This window comes from Ascaphus truei, chromosome 8 (assembly GCF_040206685.1).
Source record: "Ascaphus truei isolate aAscTru1 chromosome 8, aAscTru1.hap1, whole genome shotgun sequence".
In the NCBI taxonomy this organism is placed as follows: Eukaryota; Metazoa; Chordata; class Amphibia; order Anura; family Ascaphidae; genus Ascaphus; species Ascaphus truei.
In genome coordinates this window covers 45,372,812-45,396,144 of record NC_134490.1, presented here as the reverse complement: position 1 = coordinate 45,396,144, position 23,333 = coordinate 45,372,812, and the positions used below count along the sequence as shown (strand labels likewise).

General features: G+C 45.2%; 1 protein-coding gene across 1 annotated transcript; it reads left to right on the top strand.

Moving 5' to 3' along the window:
* Positions 1-879: 879 nt before the first annotated feature.
* CASP2 (caspase 2) lies at positions 880-23,003 on the top strand. Its single transcript, XM_075611808.1, has 11 exons — positions 880-1,123; positions 5,586-5,730; positions 5,870-6,016; positions 7,777-7,834; positions 9,747-9,835; positions 10,772-10,945; positions 18,170-18,298; positions 18,629-18,719; positions 19,207-19,353; positions 19,648-19,757; positions 22,258-23,003. The coding sequence occupies exons 2-11, from the start codon at positions 5,587-5,589 to the stop codon at positions 22,390-22,392; spliced, it is 1,224 nt and encodes a 407-aa protein (XP_075467923.1). The 5' UTR covers positions 880-1,123; position 5,586; the 3' UTR covers positions 22,393-23,003.
* Positions 23,004-23,333: the final 330 nt, after the last annotated feature.

The following is a 23,333-nucleotide window of genomic DNA, read 5'->3' as shown; positions in this document are numbered from 1 at the left end:
ACTAACAGCGCTATACAAGAACATGCTATCAGAAAGTGATGCCGGTATCTCTCTGTTTAAAGGTCTCGTGGCAGGTGGGCCAATCGGAAGCTGCAAGGGTAACATCGCAGCTCCCTATTAGCCCTTTAACTAAACATTTTCTGTGCCAACTTCAGATGTATCTCCAGGGGCAGGGGTTCTCTGGAGCTGAAATCAAGGCGGCAGGATTTCGCTGACCGGGGAGATAGCAGGGCTGCTGCTACGGGGGCCAGGCAGGATCCGGGCTGGGTAATGCAGCCATAGTCAGGAGGAGGTGGTCATGAGTGTGGGGTCAAGGAGAGGAGGAAACAGCGTGGAGAGGAGCCACCTTGCAACCATATTTGTGGCTAATGATACAATATTCATACTGGTTTATTTCATGGCACCTAGTTGTAATGTAAATAGAAGTTCACTTCATGCTCAGACATTAACGTTTCAGGGACACGGCCCCTTCCTCGGATAGTGTCGTCGCCGCCACAGAAACTTTCTGTCTGTGAATGAAGTGAACGTCAGCACATTTTTGCATCTATACCCGTGTGCCTCCATCTTTTTTGTTGCTGTACCACAAGCTCAGTGAGAGCAGGCTTCTGTGGAGGGGGGAGAGGGCAGGCGGACACACACAAGGCTGCGGTTCCTGTCACAAGTCGCTCTGCGCCACTTGGATAACCATGACAACCTGCTGAGGGAGGCTAACACGAGGACACAACTGACCAATCAGAACAAAGCCCGCGAAACTTGTCCGTGACGTGTTTATCCTCGAGGATGGGGCGGGGCAACACCAAGCAAGGTCTTTGTCTGGGCTCTAGGGAAGGTGGAGTGGGTGTGGCCTGGAGGTGCCTGCACTCACCATTGGCTATGTCTCAGGGCTCCTGTGCGCATGCGCCTCAGCGAAAGCGTAGAGGGGGCTCGGTTATATCTGGTGTCCCGCTTCCAGCGGCCGGGCCGGGTGAGGAGGGCTCCCGCGGTACGGGGGGGGCACCTCTGTGCCAGGGCTTCACCCCGCCAACTGCATAGCTGCTCCTCCCCCTTTCTCACGCGCTAAACGTCGGGTGGGCGTGGTTTTTGAGTGGGCGGTGTCTACCTCGGAAGCATCTCTCCTCGGCAGGTGAGTGTGATGTCACTGCATGGCGTGACGTCAAATGTTGCGCTACTGTGGGACACTATTCTCTGCCAGGTGTGTGGATCACAATAAATTAAAGAAGCATTTGCTTTGGTTGTATTTATTTAAACATAGGAGCTATGTTTAGCATGGAGTACAGTAGCTTGTTACTCAGGTCACTCGCTGTCGCCTGCGCTCGCCCTGTCTGTCGCCTGCGCTCGCCCTGTCTGTCGCCTGCGCTCGCCCTGTCTGTCGCCTGCGCTCGCCCTGTCTGTCGCCTGCGCTCGCCCTGTCTGTCGCCTCCGTTCGACTTCTCTGTCTTTGGCTGCGTCCATAGAGCCTCAGCCCGCGCTCCTCCGCGCTGAGGCTCGCCTGCCCGGTCAGGAGCGATCCCATGGACTGGCAGGCGAGCCAGTGCGCGCGATCGGGTGGAAGGGGCGGGGAAGTGACGTCACTGGGCCAATAGCCCGCGACGCACTGACGTCAACGTCACGGTGCCGACGTCAAGGCGCCGTGACGTTGACGCTTCTTTGCTGTGATTGGAGGTTTTCAGCCGACAGCGCGCTGAGAAACCGGCTCTGCTGTCGGCTGAAAATCCCAACGCCTCAGCACGCCTGCGGACACTCGCGTGAGCCCCCTCTAAAGACATCCTCATTGAGGATGCAGGGGCTCAGCGCGGCTTCCCCTGCTGTGGACGTAGCCTTACTCATCCAATTCATTGAAATGTGACCCCCTGTTCACTAGAAATGAAGCGAATAGAGCAGCACCCCAAAATAGTGTTTAAGGAGTTGCGTTTTATTCATCCAATGTTTCGGTCTCCAGGCTGAGTAAAAAAGTAAGTGTAGAACAAAAAATGTGAGGCGCTACTTGTGAAGGTGAAATATATAAATAAAGATAATGTGATAAATATCAATAATCCAAAGTGCTCAAATCTAAAAATAATAATAATAAGAATGGCAAACTTCGCAGCTCAACCCTCTTGGGAGAAGATCCAATTTCTCCTGTCTTGGATGGTGGGGAGAAGCTTGTGGGGAGCGCAGGTTTCACTATATATATATATATATATACACACACACACACACACACACACACACACACACACACACACACACACACACACACACACACACACACACACACACACACACACACACACACACACACACACACACACACGGAAGAAAATATAAAATAGTGTGGTATATCTAAACAAACACAGCAATTTAAACAGGAATTATGATTGGGAACTCACATTCTCCCAGTGGTAATACAGCATTGAATAGCAATAGATGTAGTAAGGAGACTCAGTGATGTGCAGGGGGATCTTGCTTGTAAACACTCCCTGATGTCAGCAGGACAAACCCTCAATGGAATGAAAAAAAGACAACTCTAGTGCAACATTGTATGTTCACTATTAGTATATTCAAAAAGGCAATTATTATTGCACTTACATGAGCAACATGTGCTTAGACACGTAACAATTGATGCGCAGCATATGTGTACACCATCCACCCCCCTCCCGAGGTCGCGTCACTTCCGGTTTGGCCCGTCGCGTCCCTTCCGGTTTCGTGATCGATCACAGAATGGGTTCACACGGGTTCTGGGGCATTCGGGGCACACTTCTGGACTGCTGCTGGTTCACTCAACGCTGCCACGCCAGCGAAACGCGTTGAGTGAACCAGCAGCAGTCCAGAAATGTGCCCCGAATGCCCCAGAACCCGTGTGAACCCATTCTGTGATCGATCACGAAACCGGAAGTGACGCGACCTCGGGAGGGGGGTGGATGGTGTACACCTATGCTGCGCATCAATTGTTACGTGTCTAAGCACATGTTGCTCATGTAAGTGCAATAATAATTGCCTTTTTGAATATACTAATAGTGAACATACAATGTTGCACTAGAGTTGTCTTTTTTTCATTCCATTGAGGGTTTGTCCTGCTGACATCAGGGAGTGTATACAAGCAAGATCCCCCTGCACATTGCTGAGTCTCCTTACTACATCTATTGCTATTCAATGCTGTATTACCACTGGGAGAATGTGAGTTCCCAATCATAATTCCTGTTTAAATTGCTGTGTTTGTTTAGATATACCACACTATTTTATATTTTCTTCCTTATATATATATGGTGAAACCTGCGCTCCCCACAAGCTTCTCCTCACCTGAGTAAAAAAGTAAGCCTTATCCCCTAAGCCAGGGGCGTGCAAACTTATTGAGCTGCGCCCCCCTGCCCAGGAGCCGCAGCGTTCGCGCCCCCCCTCTCTCCAGTGACTCTGCGTCAAATGACATCGCGGTTATGTGACGTCATGTTACGTGACCTCGCCACGTCATTTGATGCAAGTTGCCATGGCGACACGTCGCCGAAGACCCGGCAGAGAGCAGGTAAGTGAGTTATAGAGGCCTCTCGCCTTCCCCGGCATTTAATTTAAATGCTGTGGGGAAGAGCGCAGGGCCTCTGTAACCGCCTGCGCGCCCCCTAGAAATTCTCCTGCCCCCCCAGTTTGCGCACTGCTGCCCAAGCCCATTTCTCAAAAGCCTTCCCCACTCCTTTTATATAAATTATTTCATCATTATGTACTTATGTATCACCTAAGGCTGCGGCCATGCTACCGCTGAGCGCGCTTGGGGCTTTCATTTCAATGAAACTCTATATGTACTCTCACGCGACGCATGTGCACGTACGCTCTCCAAAGCTCGGCGCTTGGAGAGACAAGGAAATTTGATTTCCAAGTGCTGAGCAGTGTCACATGACCCTTCAATAACCAATGGGGAGAGAGACACAGACTGGGGAGAGAGAGACAGTATCAGATGAGATGAGAGAGGGGAGGGAGAGAGACACGCCACGCCCCCTCCCTTAAACGCCACGCCCCCCCTGCTCTCGAATTTGTGAAGGACAGCCGAGCGCTCATGCTTGGAGAGGTGGTGACGTCACCGCTCTCAAGCATGAGCGCGCTCAGCGGCAGCGTGACCGCAGCCTTAGGCTAGGTCCCGTTGCACGCGTCCGCACGGCTGGCTTGCTTGCCGGCGGCGCGTGCAACTCGCTGTACTGCGATCTGCGGTCTACAGGAAACTTCAGTAGTAGCGGGGGGGCGTGGCCAAACGGGTCGGGGGGGGGTGCGGCCATGACGTGAGGGGGCGTGGCCATGACGTGGGGGGCCGGAGCGGGAGGTGGGCGGGAGTGGGAGGATTGACAGGGAGGGGGGGGGGGGGCGTGGCTTGAGCGGAGGGACCCGCTACTCTTCCCCCCCCTCCCTCCACGGGCTGCCACGGGCTGCAGGTAAGTAAAAAAAACACACACACGCAGGCACTCATACATACACACACACACATACACACACGCACGCACGCACTCAGGCACACACATACACAGACAGGCACGCACGCACTCAGACACACACACACACACACCACACACACACACACACACACACACACACACACACACACAGGCACTCACGCACTCATACACACACACGCACGCACTCAGGCACACACATACACACACAGACAGGCACGCACGCACTCACACACACACACACACACACACACACACACACACACACACACACACACACAGAGACAGAGACAGGCACGCACGCTGCTTTCACTCCACACTCCTCCCCGCTCCCCGAAGCCTCTCCTCCTCCCGCAGCCTCCCCTCCCCATTGGCTCACAGCCACACCACGTGACGCGTCAAAGCTAGGAAACACCATTCTCTTGTGTCTCCTAGCGGCAGACGCGCCACAGCGTGTAGTCAGCTGTGCCGCCAGGGGGGACCGGCTCGCGAGGATTCCCCTGCTGGTGGGGAACTCGCTACATTGCCGCCCGCGCCAACGAGCGCAGCGGGTCCCAGGCCTTAGCCTTTTTTTTTTTTTTTTTGTACTCCCAACAAAATTTATGAAAACTTTAATAAAATATTAATAGTGTGAAGAGAGGTGATCCAGGTGAATGATGGGAAAGCAGGGAGAGGGGAAAACTAAAGTAGAGAGAGAAATAACAATACTGTAATATTGTCAGGCAGGTTGGTAAATAGCATTCACGTGCTGAGAATTGTACTTGCATTTAGCTTCTTTATATTTAAGCCTTCGTATCTTTCTGTGGTGTTCGCTCTACATAATCGTGTAGGTGTGTCGGCTTGTGGTGATGAGACTTTTTTTTTTAAATCAAAACATAAAAGCTTCCATAGTACAATACTGCTTTATTAAAATAATAGAACACGAGGCGTATCACACTCACTGATGCATCTTTTGTTTTTTATGCATGGTAAGTGTCTGGTAACCCCGAATCCAGTAAATTGTAAGCAGCCAATGTCCTGATGTTGTCTTTATGGATATTCAGCTTGGGGGTGGGGGGAAGGACTATTCCAACCATTGAAGGGTAAAGGACATCTCCTGCTGGGTCTCGCACACACATTACAGACGCTCCTGAGTACATGTTGCTTGGTCTCATACATATCTTTATCTCACAGGATGTTGGGGGGCATGCAGAGTTGCCACAAAGATGCTTTGATTAAGCTGCGTGTGATTCTAGCAGAGGAGATGGTGCTGGAGGAGTTACTGGAACATCTTGTGTCTCATAATATACTGACCCCCATTATGCAAGAGAGAGTCACGGTGAGAGCAACCTGGGAGCATGTAAAGCACAAGAAAACAAGTCCCATTTTGTAGCTGTGGGACTTTGATAGGGAAATAACATGTATTCCCGTTACCCTTCTCTTTGTCCTTTCTCATTATCTGCTTATCTGTCTTTCAGGCACGGTGTGGCAGTTTTAAGCAGAACATCGAATTGCTTTCTCTTCTCCCTAAGCGTGGTCCGCAGGCGTTCTCCGTATTCTGCAATGCGCTGTGTGTAACGGGACAGGAGCACTTGGCCAAGCGACTGGAGGAGGTCACAAAAAATGTGAGGATTAGTTAATTACTTAAAGGGGCAATCCCTCCTAGGAACAGAATGTATTCATGACACTGACATGTTAAAGCAGTTACATCTGGGGTATTCCTCCTGTTATTCACACAAATGTGACGCCTATAAGTATTTTAAAAAATAGTCTGTAAACACGGAGATGAGACTTGGGCGAGGTTCGTTTTCCTCTGGCTGCTCCCTTCTGTCTGGTGTCACTGTGTTTAACGAGATTGCACACTCAAAGCCCCCCTATAACACCCTCTCTAAAGACAGGGTGGGCAAAGAATAAACGGGATTGACCAACACATGCAATTTAGGGGCCCCTAAGAACTGCAATTTGTAACTAATTTCTAGAGAAACAAAATAAGACAACTATTTGCTTTTAGCGCTGTTTGATTAGTTGAAGGATGCCAATTAGATTGTTACATTGTTTACCAAAGGTTATTTTTTTGGCTGGCAATATGGGATTGTACCTTTTAAAACACTGTGTAGTAAACCTGAGTTAAAGGGGCAATCCCACTTGGTTAACAAAAGAAACATTTTGTAAACACCATGGCATTTGCTTCATTAACTTAATGTTTAAATCACACGTTCTTTTCTGTTTGTTTTTTGGAAATAAATAAAGTATTACTTTTCATGTCCCACTTTGAATAGAGAAAGGGGGTTTTCTCTCCCCTTAGCCCACCCTTCCCCTTGCAGAGGGCGAGTTAGGGGAAGCGGAGAGAGCTTTGCTTGCACACATTCGCACGCAATAAAGTGAGTAGATATAGGATGGCAAACCTTGTTTCAGTTTGCCGTGATTTAAAATTAACTTTAAATACATATTGCACACTATTTGTAGATGGCTAATCTTCTTAATAAAATGGTAGCAGTCATCCAAATGTAACCACTTAAACCTGTCACAGGTATTGGTTTATTGTCTAAAAAAGAAAAGAGTTTGTTATAAAGACAATTGTGATCGTATAAAGCAGAAAATTATGTGCAAGAGAATTTAGCTGTGGCAGTAAAAATTAACAATATTCATTCAATCCAAATAAAGTGATATTAAATAATCCAAAAGATAAAAAAGTATGTTCTTAAAAGTAATTTGCAAGGTTCCCATGGGCACAAATAGAACGGCAGAGGGGAAATGGAGCGGAGAACACTAATATATTGTAGTACAGCGGTGCGCAAACTGTGGGGCGCGACCCCCAGGGGGGGCGCGACACTGCCGACGGGGGGCGCGCGGTTTACAGAGGCCCCGCGCGCTTCCCGAAGGCACTTAAATTAAGTGCCGGGGGAGCTGCAGGGCCTCTGTAAACCTAACTTACCGTGGCTCCGGCGGCTTCCTCCCTGTGTCGCCATGGCAACGCGGCGTCAAAATGACGCTGCGAGGTCATGTGACGTCACGTTGCTATGGCAACGTGGCGTCATTACGCCGGAGCGCGGGTAAGTTGGGGTTGGGAGGGGGGCGCGGGAGTGAGGGGACAGCCGGCAGGGGGGCGCAGGGAAAAAAGTTTGCGCCCCCCTGTTGTAGTATATCCTTACAGCTTCGAATGAAAACACCAGCAAGGTATTAATGATAGCAAATTAGTACTTGAACATGTATGTAATTGGGTATAATACTACGTGAAGATTTAAAGCAACCTCTTCCAGCACTGAAGCTGTCAATGATAGTCCTTTCATTTACAGAGAACATACTTGTTAATACAGGAGTGGCCAACTCCCGTCTCTCTTGTTCGTTGTTTTCTAATACTGTCTGTGGCTTTTCTCCACCACAGAAGAAGAAATGGCCACTTTCTGTGCCAGAGACCGCTCCCAAGATGCAGCTCTGGAAAGGTGAGAGCTTACGTTGGGGTTATATTTGCTCTATATAAAGGCAACGCCAGGTTTGGTGTGGAAAATAGTGAAACAAAATATACTGAAACAGGTCAATATTTCAGCAGAAATCCTCTCACCGGGAAAGGGGAAATGAGCGATGATATGAGGCTCCTTGTTGAGAGATAGAAAGTGGAACCCAGAAACTCGGAGTAAATACATTGAGGATATAGATATGACTGCAAGTGAATGTAGATTTACTGTCCTGCATCATGTCTCGCATTGTGTGCAGTTAATCTGTCTATTTTAGGAGTTAATGTGTTAAAATCTCTGCTTATTTCTACAACAAACTATAGATCTGTTTATTTCTTTATACAATTGGTTACATTGTCCTCTTTCTATTTCTGAATTGTGGGAACGTTTATTTTATTAAATTGTGGTTTTGGTTGGCCAATATTCAACAGGTGTTGTGTAACTGCAGTCCCATTGCTCCATGTACCTGTATCTCCCGACTCTCTTCCTTCAGCACACTATAAAAGCAGTCTCATTGCTCCATGTACCTGTATCTCCCGACTCTCTTCCTTCAGCACACTATAAAAGCAGTCTCATTGCTCCATGTACCTGTATCTCCCGACTCTCTTCCTTCAGCACACTAAAAGCAGTCTCATTGCTCCATGTACCTGTATCTCCCGACTCTCTTCCTTCAGCACACTAAAAGCAGTCTCATTGCTCCATGTACCTGTATCTCCCGACTCTCTTCCTTCAGCACACTAAAAGCAGTCTCATTGCTCCATGTACCTGTATCTCCCGACTCTCTTCCTTCAGCACACTAAAAGCAGTCTCATTGCTCCATGTATCTCCTGACTCTCTTCCTTCAGTACACTATAAAAGCAGTCTCATTGCTCCATGTACCTGTATCTCCCAACTCTCTTCCTTCAGCACACTATAAAAGCAGTCTCATTGCTCCATGTACCTGTATCTCCCGACTCTCTTCCTTCAGCACACTAAAAGCAGTCTCATTGCTCCATGTACCTGTATCTCCCGAGACTCTGCCTTCAGCACACTAAAAGCAGTCTCATTGCTCCAGTATCTCCCGACTCACTTCCTTCAGCACACTAAAAGCAGTCTCATTGCTCCATGTATCTCCTGACTCTCTTCCTTCAGTACACTATAAAAGCAGTCTCATTGCTCCATGTACCTGTATCTCCCAACTCTCTTCCTTCAGCACACTATAAAAGCAGTCTCATTGCTCCATGTACCTGTATCTCCCGACTCTCTTCCTTCAGCACACTAAAAGCAGTCTCATTGCTCCATGTACCTGTATCTCCCGAGACTCTGCCTTCAGCACACTAAAAGCAGTCTCATTGCTCCAGTATCTCCCGACTCACTTCCTTCAGTACACTAAAAGCAGTCTCATTGCTCCAGTATCTTCCGACTCTCTGCCTTCAGTACACTAAAAGCAGTCTCCTGGTAATGTTTATTAAATGCCACCATGGAGTGAGAGCGGCTCACTGAGTACAGACACTGACTCTAATAACGATTACCAGTTTGAATCAGGGGAACCTGGTTCCCGGTCTCCGCTCCATGTGACCTTGGTCAGGTCACTTAATCTTGCTGTACCTCAGGCAACAAACACATAGATTGTAAGATCTGGGCAGGGACTGTGTCTGTAGCAATCCTATGTGCCGCGTACTGCACACTATAGTATAATTGTGAAGCACTTTATAATACATAATATAAATAGAATACTCTAACAGTGAGGAGGCGATCTCTTAGTGACGTCTCCATTCGCTCTCAATCCCATAGAAAAGCACAAGGTATCTCTCCTCCTGTTATTTCTCCTGTCTGTGTGTGAGTATAGGGGGGGCAGTTTTCTGATCATATCTTTCTCTGCAGCAGTCACTCAGTAACGTCTCTCTTCTGCCTGTCTCAGAGTCCTGCGAGCAATGTATTGATGATGGTGACGGCCCGGTCACAGTGCCAATGTGCAGTGTGGATTTTTACCTTTCTCACCAGAAACAGGTCAGTAAATCTCTCTCTTTCTCTCTTATGGTTTTTCCCTGTGTGTAAGTTTCTCTCATTTGTCAGCACAAAGACAGGTTGTCACCCTGTCTTTATTTCCTCTGTCTAATAGTCTCCCTGTCTCTTCACCCCTTATCTCATCTGTGACATTATTGAGCGCTAATGCACACAGTCCCCCAGGCATAGCAGAGGCTGCTTAGTGTGCAGTGTGTCTGTGCAGTGCTCTTCTTGGGCACGTTCACTCTAGTATTACAGTTCCTACTTCTCTGCCGGGAGTGTGCACGTGGCCTTCTCTGCCGGGAGTGTGCACGTGGCCTTCTCTGCCGGGAGTGTGCACGTGGCCTCTGCCGGGAGTGTGCGCCATGTTATGGGGCAAAGTGTTCTTTTTACAAAAGGTTGTTTTTGTCGGGCTACGTGAGATTGTACTTTTCAAGCATAATTCCTATATCTGACACAGAATATGAGCTCTCGGGAACATTTTGGAACATATTTATGCTATCCCATAAGGCAGGGGTGCGCAAACTTTCCCCCCTGCGCCTCCCTGCATGCTGCCCCCCAGCGCCTCCCCCCTTACCTTGGCTCCTGCGTCAAATGACGCCGCGGGGTCATTTGATGCTGCGTTGCTGGAAGCAAAGGTAAGTTAGTTACAGAGGCCTCGCGCGGTCCCGGCATTTAATTTAAATGCCTTGGGGAAGAGCGCGGGACCTCTGTAACCGCCGCGCACCCCTTCCATAAGGCACTATATGGGCAATTTAAGTAATTAGGATGTCTTGCGTCTAAGTACATTTGGCCATGTATGCTAGGATGGTTCCTTGTGCTTAAGGCCACAGCCCCTCCATTATAGTCCCCTCCTGCTGTTAGTGGTTGCTGTTTATATTGAGGACAGGTTGTGTATGTCTGTGCAGAGGTTGGTATCCACCTTTCCTTCTCTCTCAGGCCTACAGGATGCATTCTCGCCCACGCGGTGTCGCCCTGGTCATCAGTAACATCTATTTCTCTGCACCAGAGCTGGACTTCCGCTCCGGAGGGGACGTGGATTCTGTTTCCTTAAAGCAGCTTTTTTCCCAGTTGGGCTATCGAGTCGTCGTTCGGGATAACCTCACTGCTCGGGTAATCCTACTGATAGCCATACGTGTCTCTTAACCCACAGGAATGTTTAACCCATTGAATCCTAGGTAACCCCCTGTATACAAGAATCACCCCACACTGTCTGTATTGGTGATCTCTGGTATGCTTAGATTAGCAAACTTGATTTGTTAATTGTGTTCTGTTAATTGTCTAGCTTGTAACAGGTAGTTTATTGGGGGGAGATCATGTGACTGTATACATTTGAAAGCAGTTAAGGGAAGCATTGCAGGGTTTCAGCATTGCATCTTAAAGTGACAATCTTTAAGTGAATATGTAGTTAGATTAGAGTTGAACTGGGAACAGGATCCTGCTACAAACTCTTCTACACAAGGCAGCAAATGGTGAACTCATCAGAAAACACTATTATCCCACGCTTGTTAGCCTGTACACTTTATCTACTGCAGCTTCTCCCAACACTTGACTGCACACAACTTCTCCTATCCCCCAAATCCCTCTGCAATGCCCGAACAGACACTAGCATTGCAAATGAAGCACACTTTCAGTGGTGAGTAAAATGTATGCATGTTTTTATTTATACATATGCAGCGGACGTTATCCGCACGTTTCACGATTTGTATTCCTGGGCATACCAGGGTCATGCTGTATGATTTCTTCAAACTTTCCCACGTTAAGACGCCTGTTTACTAGTGCTGGTGCGCGTTCACGGAAGAATGAGTAAATGCCGCGTGGAATACAGCAGAGTTCACGAAAACGGCTCCGTGAAATGTTTGGATAACGGCCACGACATCTGTATAGCACCATTAATGTACATAGCGCTTCACAGCAGTAATACACGTTACAATCATATAAATAAATACTACAAATAAAACACAGGGAAGAAGTGCTTCAGACATAAAAGTAACATTTAGGAAAAGGAGTCCCTGCTCCGAAGAGTTTACAATCTAATTGGTTGGTAGGACGAACGTACAGAGACAGTAGGAGAGCGTTCTGGCAAGTGTGTCTACAAGGGGCCAAGTTTTATGTATGAAGTGTAAAGTATCAGCCATGGAGCTGAGATAACATCCTTGAGCAGAACGCAAGAGTCTGTATGGTGTATAGTGAGAAATTAGGGCTAAGATGTAAGGAGGAGCAGAACCATGTAAAGCTTAAAAAGTGAGGGGGAGAATTGAGTGTGTGATTCGGGATTTGGTAGGAGACCAGGAGAGGGATTTCAGCATGGGAGACGTTGAGACAGGTTTAGGAAAGAGTAGAGTGATTCTGGCAGCAGCATTTAAGATGAATTGTAGGGGAGACAGGTGAGAGGCAGGAAGGCCGGACAGCAGGAGGTTACAGTAACCGAGACGGGAGAGAATGAGGGTCTGTGTCAGAGTTTTAGCAGTCGAGCAACAGAGGAAAGGGCGTATATCTTTGTAATATTGTGGAGGAAAAAAAACGACCGCTTTTAGCTACCTTTTGAATGTGAGAGGAGAATGTGAGAGGAGTAGAGTGTGACCGATAGGCAAAGTGCTTGTGCTACTGGGTGTATGATGGTACTTGCAACAGTAATGTGGAAGGAGGTAGTAGAACCAGGTTTGGGAGGAACACATCTGTACACACTAACTTGTCTTACAACAGCTTCATGTAAAGTGTAAAGTTACCTGCTACTTATCTCAACTCTGTTCTTTTATTGTGACCTTATGGAAATGTTACTCTCTCAATCCAATACAAATTCCAAAAAGGACAATCTTGTCGCCCATATAAATATCCGGAGCCTGTTGCTCAAACTGGATGAACTAAGTGCATGATGCCTTATGCATAAACCCAAAGCCATCGTTCTTACAGAAACATGGCTAACCCCTAAAACTCGCGATGCAAATATCGCCATTCAGGGATACTCAATATCCAGGAAAGATAGGTAAACGAGAGGAGGAGGGGTGTTATTTTATATTGAAGACACCTTACAATTTACGCTGCTAAATTGCCCCCCAAGCCCACCATCTTTTGAAATCCTAGTTGGTAAAATTTGCCTCCCCTTTTCTAAGCCTGTTCTAATTGCTGGCATGTACTGCCCCCTAACGCCCCACTACAATCCCTGACTGATATCACCCAGTTTCTTGGCTCACTTTCCTCTAGGCGAGAAGTGAGCTGTTCTTGGGGATTTCAACTACAATTGGCTTGACCCTAAAAACCACAAAATCCAGGTACAACTCAAGTCACTTAACCTAACCCAACTAATTTCCCAACCCACACAGACAAACCTGATATCTCACAACCATTCCTTGCTAGACTGGATTCTCTTCTCTAGTCCCTCCAGAATCCAATCCTCTGGTATCCTACCTGACATTTTCAGTGACCATGCAATAGTGTAGAGTGTAAGGAAAATCTTATCACCCCAACCAAGCCCTAAAAGTTCTACTCACTAGAATATTTAGAAACTTTATCCCGCAGCAGTTTCTGGCTGATCTTACCAACTGCCCTTTGTACAGAATCGACTTAATACCTAACCCCAATTCTGCGCTCAATTATTTCCAGTTTTTAAAACTCTCTGATACTCGTGCTCCACTACACAGAATAAGAGTACGGGGGCCCACCTTCCGTGGGTTACAACCGACCTTATAACGCTCTACCATTTTAGGGATGCCTTGTGGAAAAGCTATAACGTAACTGGCACTACCATGGCTCTTAATAACTACAGATGCCTGCGGAATACATGCACAAAGCAAACAAGATACACAAAAGCCGAATATTACTCTGACAATCTTCACCAGAATACATCAAATTCAGCGAACTTCTGGAAGCTCATCAATAATATATTCCAGCCTTCTAGCCATCAACAACCATGCAATATCATTGAGGAGGATATTACTCTGACAAATTCCACTGAAATTGTAAATGCATTAAATGAATACTTTGTTGGATGTGCTACTAACGTCTTAACAAAATGCAATCCGAACTACAAACATGAAGCTCAATTTGGGAGAACCCCCATAGCCCCACCCTCTTCCAACACTGCCCACAATTTTCAATTTGTCCAAGTATCTGGAGAGGAGATTACACAAGCGCTCCTCATTAAAACTAAGCAGCCAATGTGGACCTGACCTACTAAAACCTGGAAAACTGCCAGAGTTGTCCCAATCTTCAAAAGTGGGGACAAAAACAGTCTCAAACTACAGGCCAATCTCTCTTCTCTCAATTCTTTCCAAAGTCATGGAAAAAATGTGTTCACTCCCAATTAAGCAATTACTATACCAAGACAAATTTTACTAGCCAATTCCAACCTGGCTTTAGCCCCAAACACACTATAGTAATTACCCTCCTATAAGTTTACAATGAGATCCAGTGTGGAATGGAACTGGGCCAACTTACTGGTGCAATATTCCTATATTTTACAAATGATTTTGATAAGGCTGATCATGTTATCTTGTTAAACAAACTTGAGTGCTGTGGAATAGGGGAACACGCTTTTAAACTGTTTTCATTTCTACCCATCAGGTAGAACCCAACATGTGTCTATCTCGGGCTTTAACTCCAACTCCTTGGATATCACCTGCAGTGTCCCACAAGGCTCTGTTCTGGGGCCCACACTCTTCTCAGTCTTCATGTATGATCTTCCCAGAGCTTGTAAGGAAGCCTCAATACACATGCATGCAGATGACACAATCCTATAAGAACACAGCCCTCGCCTCTCTGACCTTGAACACATACTTCAATCTGATTTTGAGACTTGAAAATTGGATTTCCCAAAACAAACTATTTTTAAGTACGGACAAGACTATTAACAATGGTATTTGGGACCAAGGCTAAATTTCGAAAGCTACCAGTGACTGCGTTACAGATCAGAACCAACTCTAATACCACCCTAGCCCCGGTTACTAGTGTTAAATATTTGGGCAAATGGTTTGACTCCTATTTAACATTTGGGTTGCACATTAATACCCAGACATCCAAAAACTATGCCAAACTATGTGTACTTTATAAGAACAAATCCTCATTAAGCCCGCTTCCGGTCAGAAAGTGTATTGCACAGCAGATGCTAATGTCAATTATAGACTATGGGGACATAGTAAAAGGTACAGGACCTCAAACTCACCTTAGCAAACTAGACACCATATACAATTCAATATGCCGCTTTGTCCTCCAATGTAACTACAACGCACATCACTGCGAAATGCTCAAAGAACTAGAATGGTCATCACTTGAGTCTAGGCGCAAAGTTCATCTTTCCTGCCTTCAAATACTTTCTGGACAAGCTACCCGTCTATCTAAACAATCTCCTCACCCCTACCACTCGCAGCATTTATCTGAGATCTGACTGCAAGCGATTGCTCACGGTCCCAAGATTCAACAAAGTATCCGGCCGCTTCTCCTCTTACTGTATAACTTACACCGGGAACAATCTACTCGAGACTCTCAAAGCCGCCACCAGTCTAAGTTCTTTCAAATCTAAAACTGTCTCACATTTTAATCTGGTCTGTAACTGTTTCAGACACGCCTGGAAGTTAAAATATGTTAAACTGTTCATGATTTATATATATATATATATATATATATATATATATATATATATATAAATATAAATAGAAAAAAAGAGAGAGCGCACGCCCCATAGCATAACACTGTGTATTTAATATGGAAAAGGGGAAGGGAAGGGGGGGGGGAAGGAATCACACTCACAAGAATAAAATGGTTAAAAGGCAATTTGTGATTATATCACCACCATCCGGTTCTGTGCTGCAGAATTTCGTCTTTGTAGGCTCCCTCAGGGCTGCCTGTGGAAATCACAGCTCGCCGGATTCCTGGGGTGCCGTTTGCCGTCTGAATTCTGTCCAAGAACTTAGCTCTCCACTCCGAATGGCCGCCGTATGGATCCCACGCTGGATGTGGCCTCGTGCGCGTGCGCAGCGTCGTAGTGACGTAATCGCGCTATCAGAGTCCCTGACGCGTTTCGTAAATAATAAAATTTATTTAACATAATATTATTGGATCTCAATGCATTGCTACCCCTGTGTATTTTATGTTTTTAATTTTATTTTAAAATAATCTTCTGTGTAATCCTTTATATAATAATTGATATACAACAGGGGTTAATTATCTTAATTTTAATTTTACTTTTCTATTTTATCCATTGGTTCAGATCATCAATTTGAATCATTCTTAAATGATTTTACATAATATCAGTAATTAATTTGAGTATCCATTGTGTTAAATATATGTGTATAATGTTTTTGTAGATCCTTCCTACAATATGTGTTTATATTTTATCCATGATCTGCCATTCAGCCAGTCAGTCCTTCATTCATGTATTCTATGAGTGTGCAGCATACATAGTTACGCCCAGCTTTACCAGCGCATCATGGGTTAAACAATTATCCTATTGTGGGTTGCTAAGTGACGGACTGGCTATAAATGCGCAGGACTTCATTCCGTTCACTATCAGCCCTTTGAGAAAGTCGCCCAGCGGTGACGAAACTCGTCAGGGACTCTGATAGCGCGATTACGTCACTACGACGCTGCGCACGCGCACGAGGCCACATCCAGCGTGGGATCCATACGGCGGCCATTCGGAGTGGAGAGCTAAGTTCTTGGACAGAATTCAGACGGCAAACGGCACCCCAGGAATCCGGCGAGCTGTGACTTCCACAGGCAGCCCTGAGGGAGCCTACAAAGACGAAATTCTGCAGCACAGAACCGGATGGTGGTGATATAATCACAAATTGCCTTTTAACCATTTTATTCTTGTGAGTGTGATTCCTCCCCCCCCCCCTTCCCTTCCCCTTTTTCATATTAAATACACAGTGTTATGCTATGGGGCGTGCGCTCTCTTTTTTTTTCTGTTTGTAGATATTCCTGGATGTGGTTTATCCCATGTGAGAGCAGCCGGAGAACCCCTTTGTCAGCATCATTTACCTAAATTCATGGACTAACATTTAAAGGACTGGTTGGACTTTATCTTTCCTTTTTTGCACTTTTGCACTTTTTTTATATTAAGTTTTTTTTTTGTGTTTCAATATTTAGCTAATTGATATATTAATGTATTTCCATTTTTATTATTAATTTTTATTTTATCTTTATTTTATTTTAGCACTATAATCACATAATCAACTTCATACACTTTAGTCACTTATTAGGTTATAATACACTTGCAGTTCTACTCTGGCGCTACAATTTTTGTTCTTTCAAATATATATATATATATATATATATATAATATATATATATATATATCAAAAAACACAGTAGCGCCAAGAGATAAGAGGACAATTGTAAAGTATGATAAAACTATATCAGTCTTAATGTGGTAGAAAGAAAAAACAACAAATAAATGGATATATGAAACAGATACTAATCCACTCCTTGAAAAATGTGTCCAGTCCAATAGTTATGCTTGAAATGGGTATATGGCAGCTTTCATATGGGAGAACCACATCCAAAGGAATCTAAAAAACAAAAAGAGAGAGCGCACAGCCCATAGCGTAAAAAGCGTATAAATGTAATAAAAGTATAAAGGAGAGGGAAACAAGCTCACTCACAAACAAAAATAAAAATAAGGCATTTGAATATCACCACCAGATGAACAGCAAGATATGACCTCCACAGCAAAGATGTAACGAACGCTGTAAGCTGCTTGCCCAAAAGTTCAGACCTCGTGGGTGAGGTGATAGCAATCAATGCGGAAGTCCTGAGTAGTCAGTCTCTTCCTACCAGATAGGTTCTCATCCGAACCAACACTGGAGCTCCATGCAGCAGGGGAGGAAGCTCGTCACAAACCAGCCGCCCCACAATGATGACGTATCGCTGTCGCTGTGTTCCTGACGCGTTTCGTCAGACACACTGACTTTGTCAAAGGAGGCTATGGGCTGCGCGCTTTCTCTTTTTTTCTCTCTCTCATAATATCTCATTTTATAAATAAATAAAATAGTATGTGTACCAGAGGGTAGCAGTTATATTCTTTATTGATCTTGTGTGTTTCTCTGGTAAACTGATCCCACAAACCTGCTCAGTTGTGTTCTATTCCCGCTGTTGTCTTTGCTTAGAAGTATAGTTAATTTAGCAGTATCTCCTGGGCAGCAAGAACCCCATTTTGGGTTGTGATTATGATTAGTTTTTATTGCCTTTTCCTGGATCGGTATTTTATGCCCTGCCTCTAGAAAAGTTCTGCTGAGCAGTGTTCCTCTCAAATCTGTTTTGCATTACAAACCTCTGTATAGGTTACCTCTTCTGTTGTCCGTAATGTAGTTACTCACAGTCTTTGTTCTCCTATGGCAGGAGATGCATGATGAGCTAGACAAGTTCTCCAAGCTGTCTGATCACACGCTGCTGGATTCCTGTGTTGTATCGATTCTCTCTCACGGGGTAGATGGTGCTGTGTACGGTGTTGATGGCGAACTAGTACAGGTAACACAAAGGTCAAGCTGTAAAGATGCCTGTTTTCCCCAATTACACAGTGTAAGGGTGGGCAATTCCAGTCCTGAAGGGCCACCAACTGGTCTGGTTTTCAGAATATCCCTGCTTCAGTACAGGTGTCTCAGTCGTTGACTTTCCCACCTGTGCTGAAGCAGGAATATCCTTAAAACCATACTTGTTTGTGGTCCTTGAGGGCTGAAGTTGGCCACTCCTGACAGTGTTTCGGTGCTCTGTGTGCCGAGGTGGTGCTGGTGGTGCCTGTGTGTATCAGGACGTGCGCTTATAACATTTAATAATATTAGTGATGTTTCTATGTGTTAGCTGCAGGACGTGTTTACAATGCTGGATAACGCTCACTGCCCACAGCTACAGAACAAACCCAAGATGTTTTTTATTCAGGCTTGCCGGGGCGGTGAGTGTCCTGCACCTGTACACCTGTCTCTTACTTTGTGTCTCTGCTGCTCTGTCTCTGTATCTTACAGTGGCTGAATCGTAAAGGATATTTGGCTTATTCTGACAGTCTCTGAATTCACACTTGAAAACGTTGTTTTTCATTTGATATGCAACTAAAACTGAAATTAAATCTGTCCCCGAGGTTAGAACTAGGCATAATGCTCTGCGCCTGTGTCAGTCATTCAGCAGGGTAGGCAAATGAAAGCTGAATTTGCTATATCTGGAGCAGCACGTTCTTTATTTGCCATATTTTAAGTAACATTTTATTACACGATTATAAAAAAAATAAAGTGTTAGGTGATCTAAAGATTTTAAGCTGTTGAGATAATAACAAGATCACTTTAAAAAAGGCATTTATTTAGCACATTGCCATAACATTTTGGCTTTGTTTAAAATGAAACTTCTTCCCATCACTTTGTGTCACAATGTGTGTCTGGGTGTCACAGAGAAGGCAGACAGGGGAGTTGATCAGCAAGATGGCAGAGAACAGACGGCCTCCCCGGGATGTGAAGAGAGTGATGCTGGGAGAGAGGATCCGAGGGTGAAACTGCCAACACAGTCGGATATGATCTGCTCCTATGCATGTCTGAAAGGTGAGAGCCGTCTCTTCAATATTACTGTCTGCTCTCTGCACTCGGCGTACTCTCCTCACCTGAAGGGCTTTCCGTAGCTCTGCTAACCCTCTTTACAACCTTATGTGCCTGAATTTGTTTTTCCAATTCAGTACAAGTTTTGCCCATTGTCTGTGGAGTTTTGTCCTGTGTGTTTTGCAAATAGAAGTGATTATTTTACAGATCTAGTAATTTAGTTGTACTGTTTTTGGCAATATTTTTCTTGTTCAGTTCACTCAATAAGGCATGATGTTCCTGTCTCTCTTTTTCTCTCAGACACAGTCGCTCTACGCAACACAAAACGTGGGTCGTGGTTTGTACAGGCTCTTACGTCCATCTTCTCTCAACATGCCAAGGACACGCATGTGGCTGACATGTTAGTGAAGGTGAGAAATATCTATGCTTTTACGCTCATGCCCTTATGGCAAACTCTTCATACTTGAGTAATAATCCCTGAAGAATAGGGCATTACTGGCCAATAATGCCCTGACTGAAAGAGTTGAAGGGCCAAGGCGAAGCCGAGGGACTTTAACCCAGGCAGGACATTATTGGCCAGTAATTCCCTGTTCTGAGGGGATTATTACTATTGTAGGCTTATTTAGTTGTTTTTTTTTACATTTTTCATATAAAAAAGATGGACATACTTGTAGTCATATTGATTTTTATCAGCATGATTGTCTACATTCTTTTGCTTTTACGGCAAGTCTATTAAAAGGAAACTGTACATACACACCTTTCTACATAGCTATATAATATCTCTCTCCCTCTCTATAGCCATCTATATCTATATATTTCTCTGAAACAAAAAGATCACTTGTGAGCACATTCACATGTCTTAGGCAGGTCTGCAACCCTGCCTTTCACCATTATCACCTAGCATACAGTGCTTCCGCTGCAGCAAGGGATTCTGGGAAATGACATGCAAATGAGCACACATGTCACCTTTTGCCTGAAATTCATTGTTACATAGAACCCTTGTAAGCTTATGCTCGCTGTTAACACAGCTTTTAAGCACAGCGTGGGAATCCGATGCAAAGCCAGAGAAACCACACAGACATGTTCCAACCTTAATGGCTGTCATTAGTGTGAGGTTGGTTGTACTGGCTTTGCAATTTTAAGGCTGTAGGATTTACATGCACATTTTGGAGGACCTCTCTGTCACGAATACCCCGTACCTTTGTTCTAAATAAAGCCTTTTTCCATTTTTGCACCTACTGGTTCCCTCGTCCACAAAACACACCAGTAGCCCCCTCTCTACACCCACTGCAGCCCCCCTGTAAATCCACACATTGCAGGCACACGCACACACGCACTAAACACTCTGCACCCCTCCTCGACCCCCAAAACACCCACTGAAGACACACTGCAGCTCCCCCTCTGCACCCACAAAACACACACTACAGACACACAAACCAACAAAACAGACTCTGCCACCTCTACATTCACAAAACACACACCAGCTGCAGTTTCACTGTGTGTTTTGTGGGTGGAGGAGGGGTGCAGACTGTTTTGTTGGTGTGTGGGTTTACAAAGGGGGCTGCAGTGGGTGTAGGGAGGGGGTCTCTACACCCACTGCAGCCCCCCTTTAAACCCACACACTGCAGACACACACCAACAAAACAGTCTGCACCCCTCCTCCACCCACAACATACACACTGCAGACCCCCTGTCTACACCCCAAAAACACATACACACACACAGCAGATACAAACCAACAAAACACTCTGCTGCCCCATCTACACCCACAAAACACACATCAACAGAAGACACACACACCAATAAAACACTGCTGGCCCCCTTAAAACCCACAGCAGACACACAAACCTTCCCCCCCCCCCCACTCTCCTGTGCGGAGCTCTCTGCAGGCAGGGTGGGGGAGGAGTCAGTGCCACACTGCTTACTCCTGTCCAATCACCTCCCCTGTCTGAGAGCTGATCTCACTCTTTGTGAATGAGAACTGAAAGCTGATTGACTGAAATACTTCATCGTGCCAAAAATTCTGGGCCATTAATGATTGATTAAAATTTCGGACACTATCCAATCAGAGAGCAGGGGTTTCAATAATGCTCGGAATTTAACAGCTTTAGCCTATAATTTCAAACAATGTAGAATTGCAAATGTAATAAAAATAGTTTAGGTTGAAATAAGGCAAGGTCATTGCCTTCAGTGTTTAGTTAATTGCTCACTGAGAAACTATTCCTACAACTCCATTGTTCCAGAGAAGGACAAGCAAAAATCCCCAATGCAACATTTGATAATTCCATGAAGGAAGAATAATTCCCTGGTGACATTCTGGCAGCAACATACTGTGATGAGGCTGGTAGAGCTTGGGATACAGGCCCATATTTACTAAGCAATCTTATAAGGCACCTTCTGGTGCTGGAAGACTTCTTACAGTCTCTTGACTTGAATGGTCTGTCCAGACCTGTCTTCCAGCGCAGGAAGGTGTCCTATGTCAGAAGACTGCTTAGTAAATATGGCCCACATTGCTTAAGTCTTGATTCATGAGGGTTCAGCAATGCAGGTTTAGATTGGCAGTGTCAGCCCATACCCTGAAATACAGTAACACTTCAACACTACACACTGGCCACTGACATCTGTCTCTGACAGGTTGTGCTCGTCTCGTAGATATAGCGGTGCTCTAACTCTGACTTGGGCAATCTCACAATACCCCTGTAACACTCTAGTAATACATATCCTGACAGTCATGGTGTTACTCATTCCCATCTCTGTCTTCCAAGGGCAAGCAACGCATCAATAATGCAAGTTCTGACCGCAACAGCCCAATACGGACTTTGGGGGGTGTTCTACTATTCCCTTAGAGTGACCAAAATTGGCGCTACTTTTATTTTCTAGCCATGTCTCTCACTGCGGTCTCTCCCATAGGTGAATGCTCTCATTAAAGATCGGGAGGGATTTGCTCCCGGCACTGAATTCCATCGCTGCAAAGAGATGTCTGAATATTGCAGCACTCTTTGTCGAAACCTCTACCTGTTCCCAGGAGTCCCGTACCCAGAGTGACCCACTGCGAGTACTGCCCTGACCAAGAGCCATCTCTTTCCTCTCAGTGTTCACACGGTCTCTTTCTTTTATATGTAGGTTACTTTTTACAATGAAAAAAATACTTTATTTTTGCAGAAAACTAAGACCTATATCTGTCTCTTATGCTGCATGTTAAAAGCCATTTGATTATCTGCCTTGCCCCTGTCTTCAACTTTTTATTGTCTTATTAACCTTTTTTTATTTGTCATAAATTGTTTTTATCTACAGTAGTGCTGTATTATGAGCGGGGTTGTGGATGCAGAATAAGATTCCATCCCAAATAGTTTACTTTCTTTCAGTGAAATAAAGTGACTTGTCGAATGTCACAAGTCGTTGACATGAGATTGGAATAAGATTCTCCAACTCCAAAGCCAGTTCTCCTGTGTCCCTTGTTTGTCTTAATGGCACTTTCGAGCTCTCGTCCCTCTGTCTCAGGTCTGTCTCACCACAATCACTGCCATATATATATTTTATATGCTGAATTCTCCCTATTATAACACAGCGGGACTTGTTATAACACAATATCTCTCCGTTATAACTCTGTGAGTAATGAGCACATCAATAAACGTTTTTGATGCATATACACCGCATTTGTGTTTGAAGAGTTTGTTTGTCACACGCCCAATAACACTTACGGGATAATTAGTCAAAAGTCTCACGGCTGCAAAAACGACGAGAAAACAATTGCACGTACTTTATCAAGAAGAATGTTTCCCATTAAAAGCAATTACATTTTATTAACATATCTGATGCAGTATTTTTGCCTAGTTTTGTAGCTGGGAGACTGTTAAATAGCCTTTTAGTGAGGTGTGCAGAACATTATGCAAAACTGGGTCTAAACAGATCGGAGAATTCTTTGCCAACATTTTAATTTCTCCATCGTCCTTCATGACCGTACACACAAATGGGAGTGGGTGCTT

Coding starts and splice junctions, on each gene's coding strand:
- CASP2 (XM_075611808.1), top strand. CDS start 5,587: ATGTTGGGGGGCATGCAGAGTTGCCACAAAGATGCTTTGATTAAGCTG. Junction 7,835..9,746: donor CAAGATGCAGCTCTGGAAAG/GTGAGAGCTTAC, acceptor TGCCTGTCTCAG/AGTCCTGCGAGCAATGTATT. Junction 18,299..18,628: donor TTGATGGCGAACTAGTACAG/GTAACACAAAGG, acceptor TCTATGTGTTAG/CTGCAGGACGTGTTTACAAT.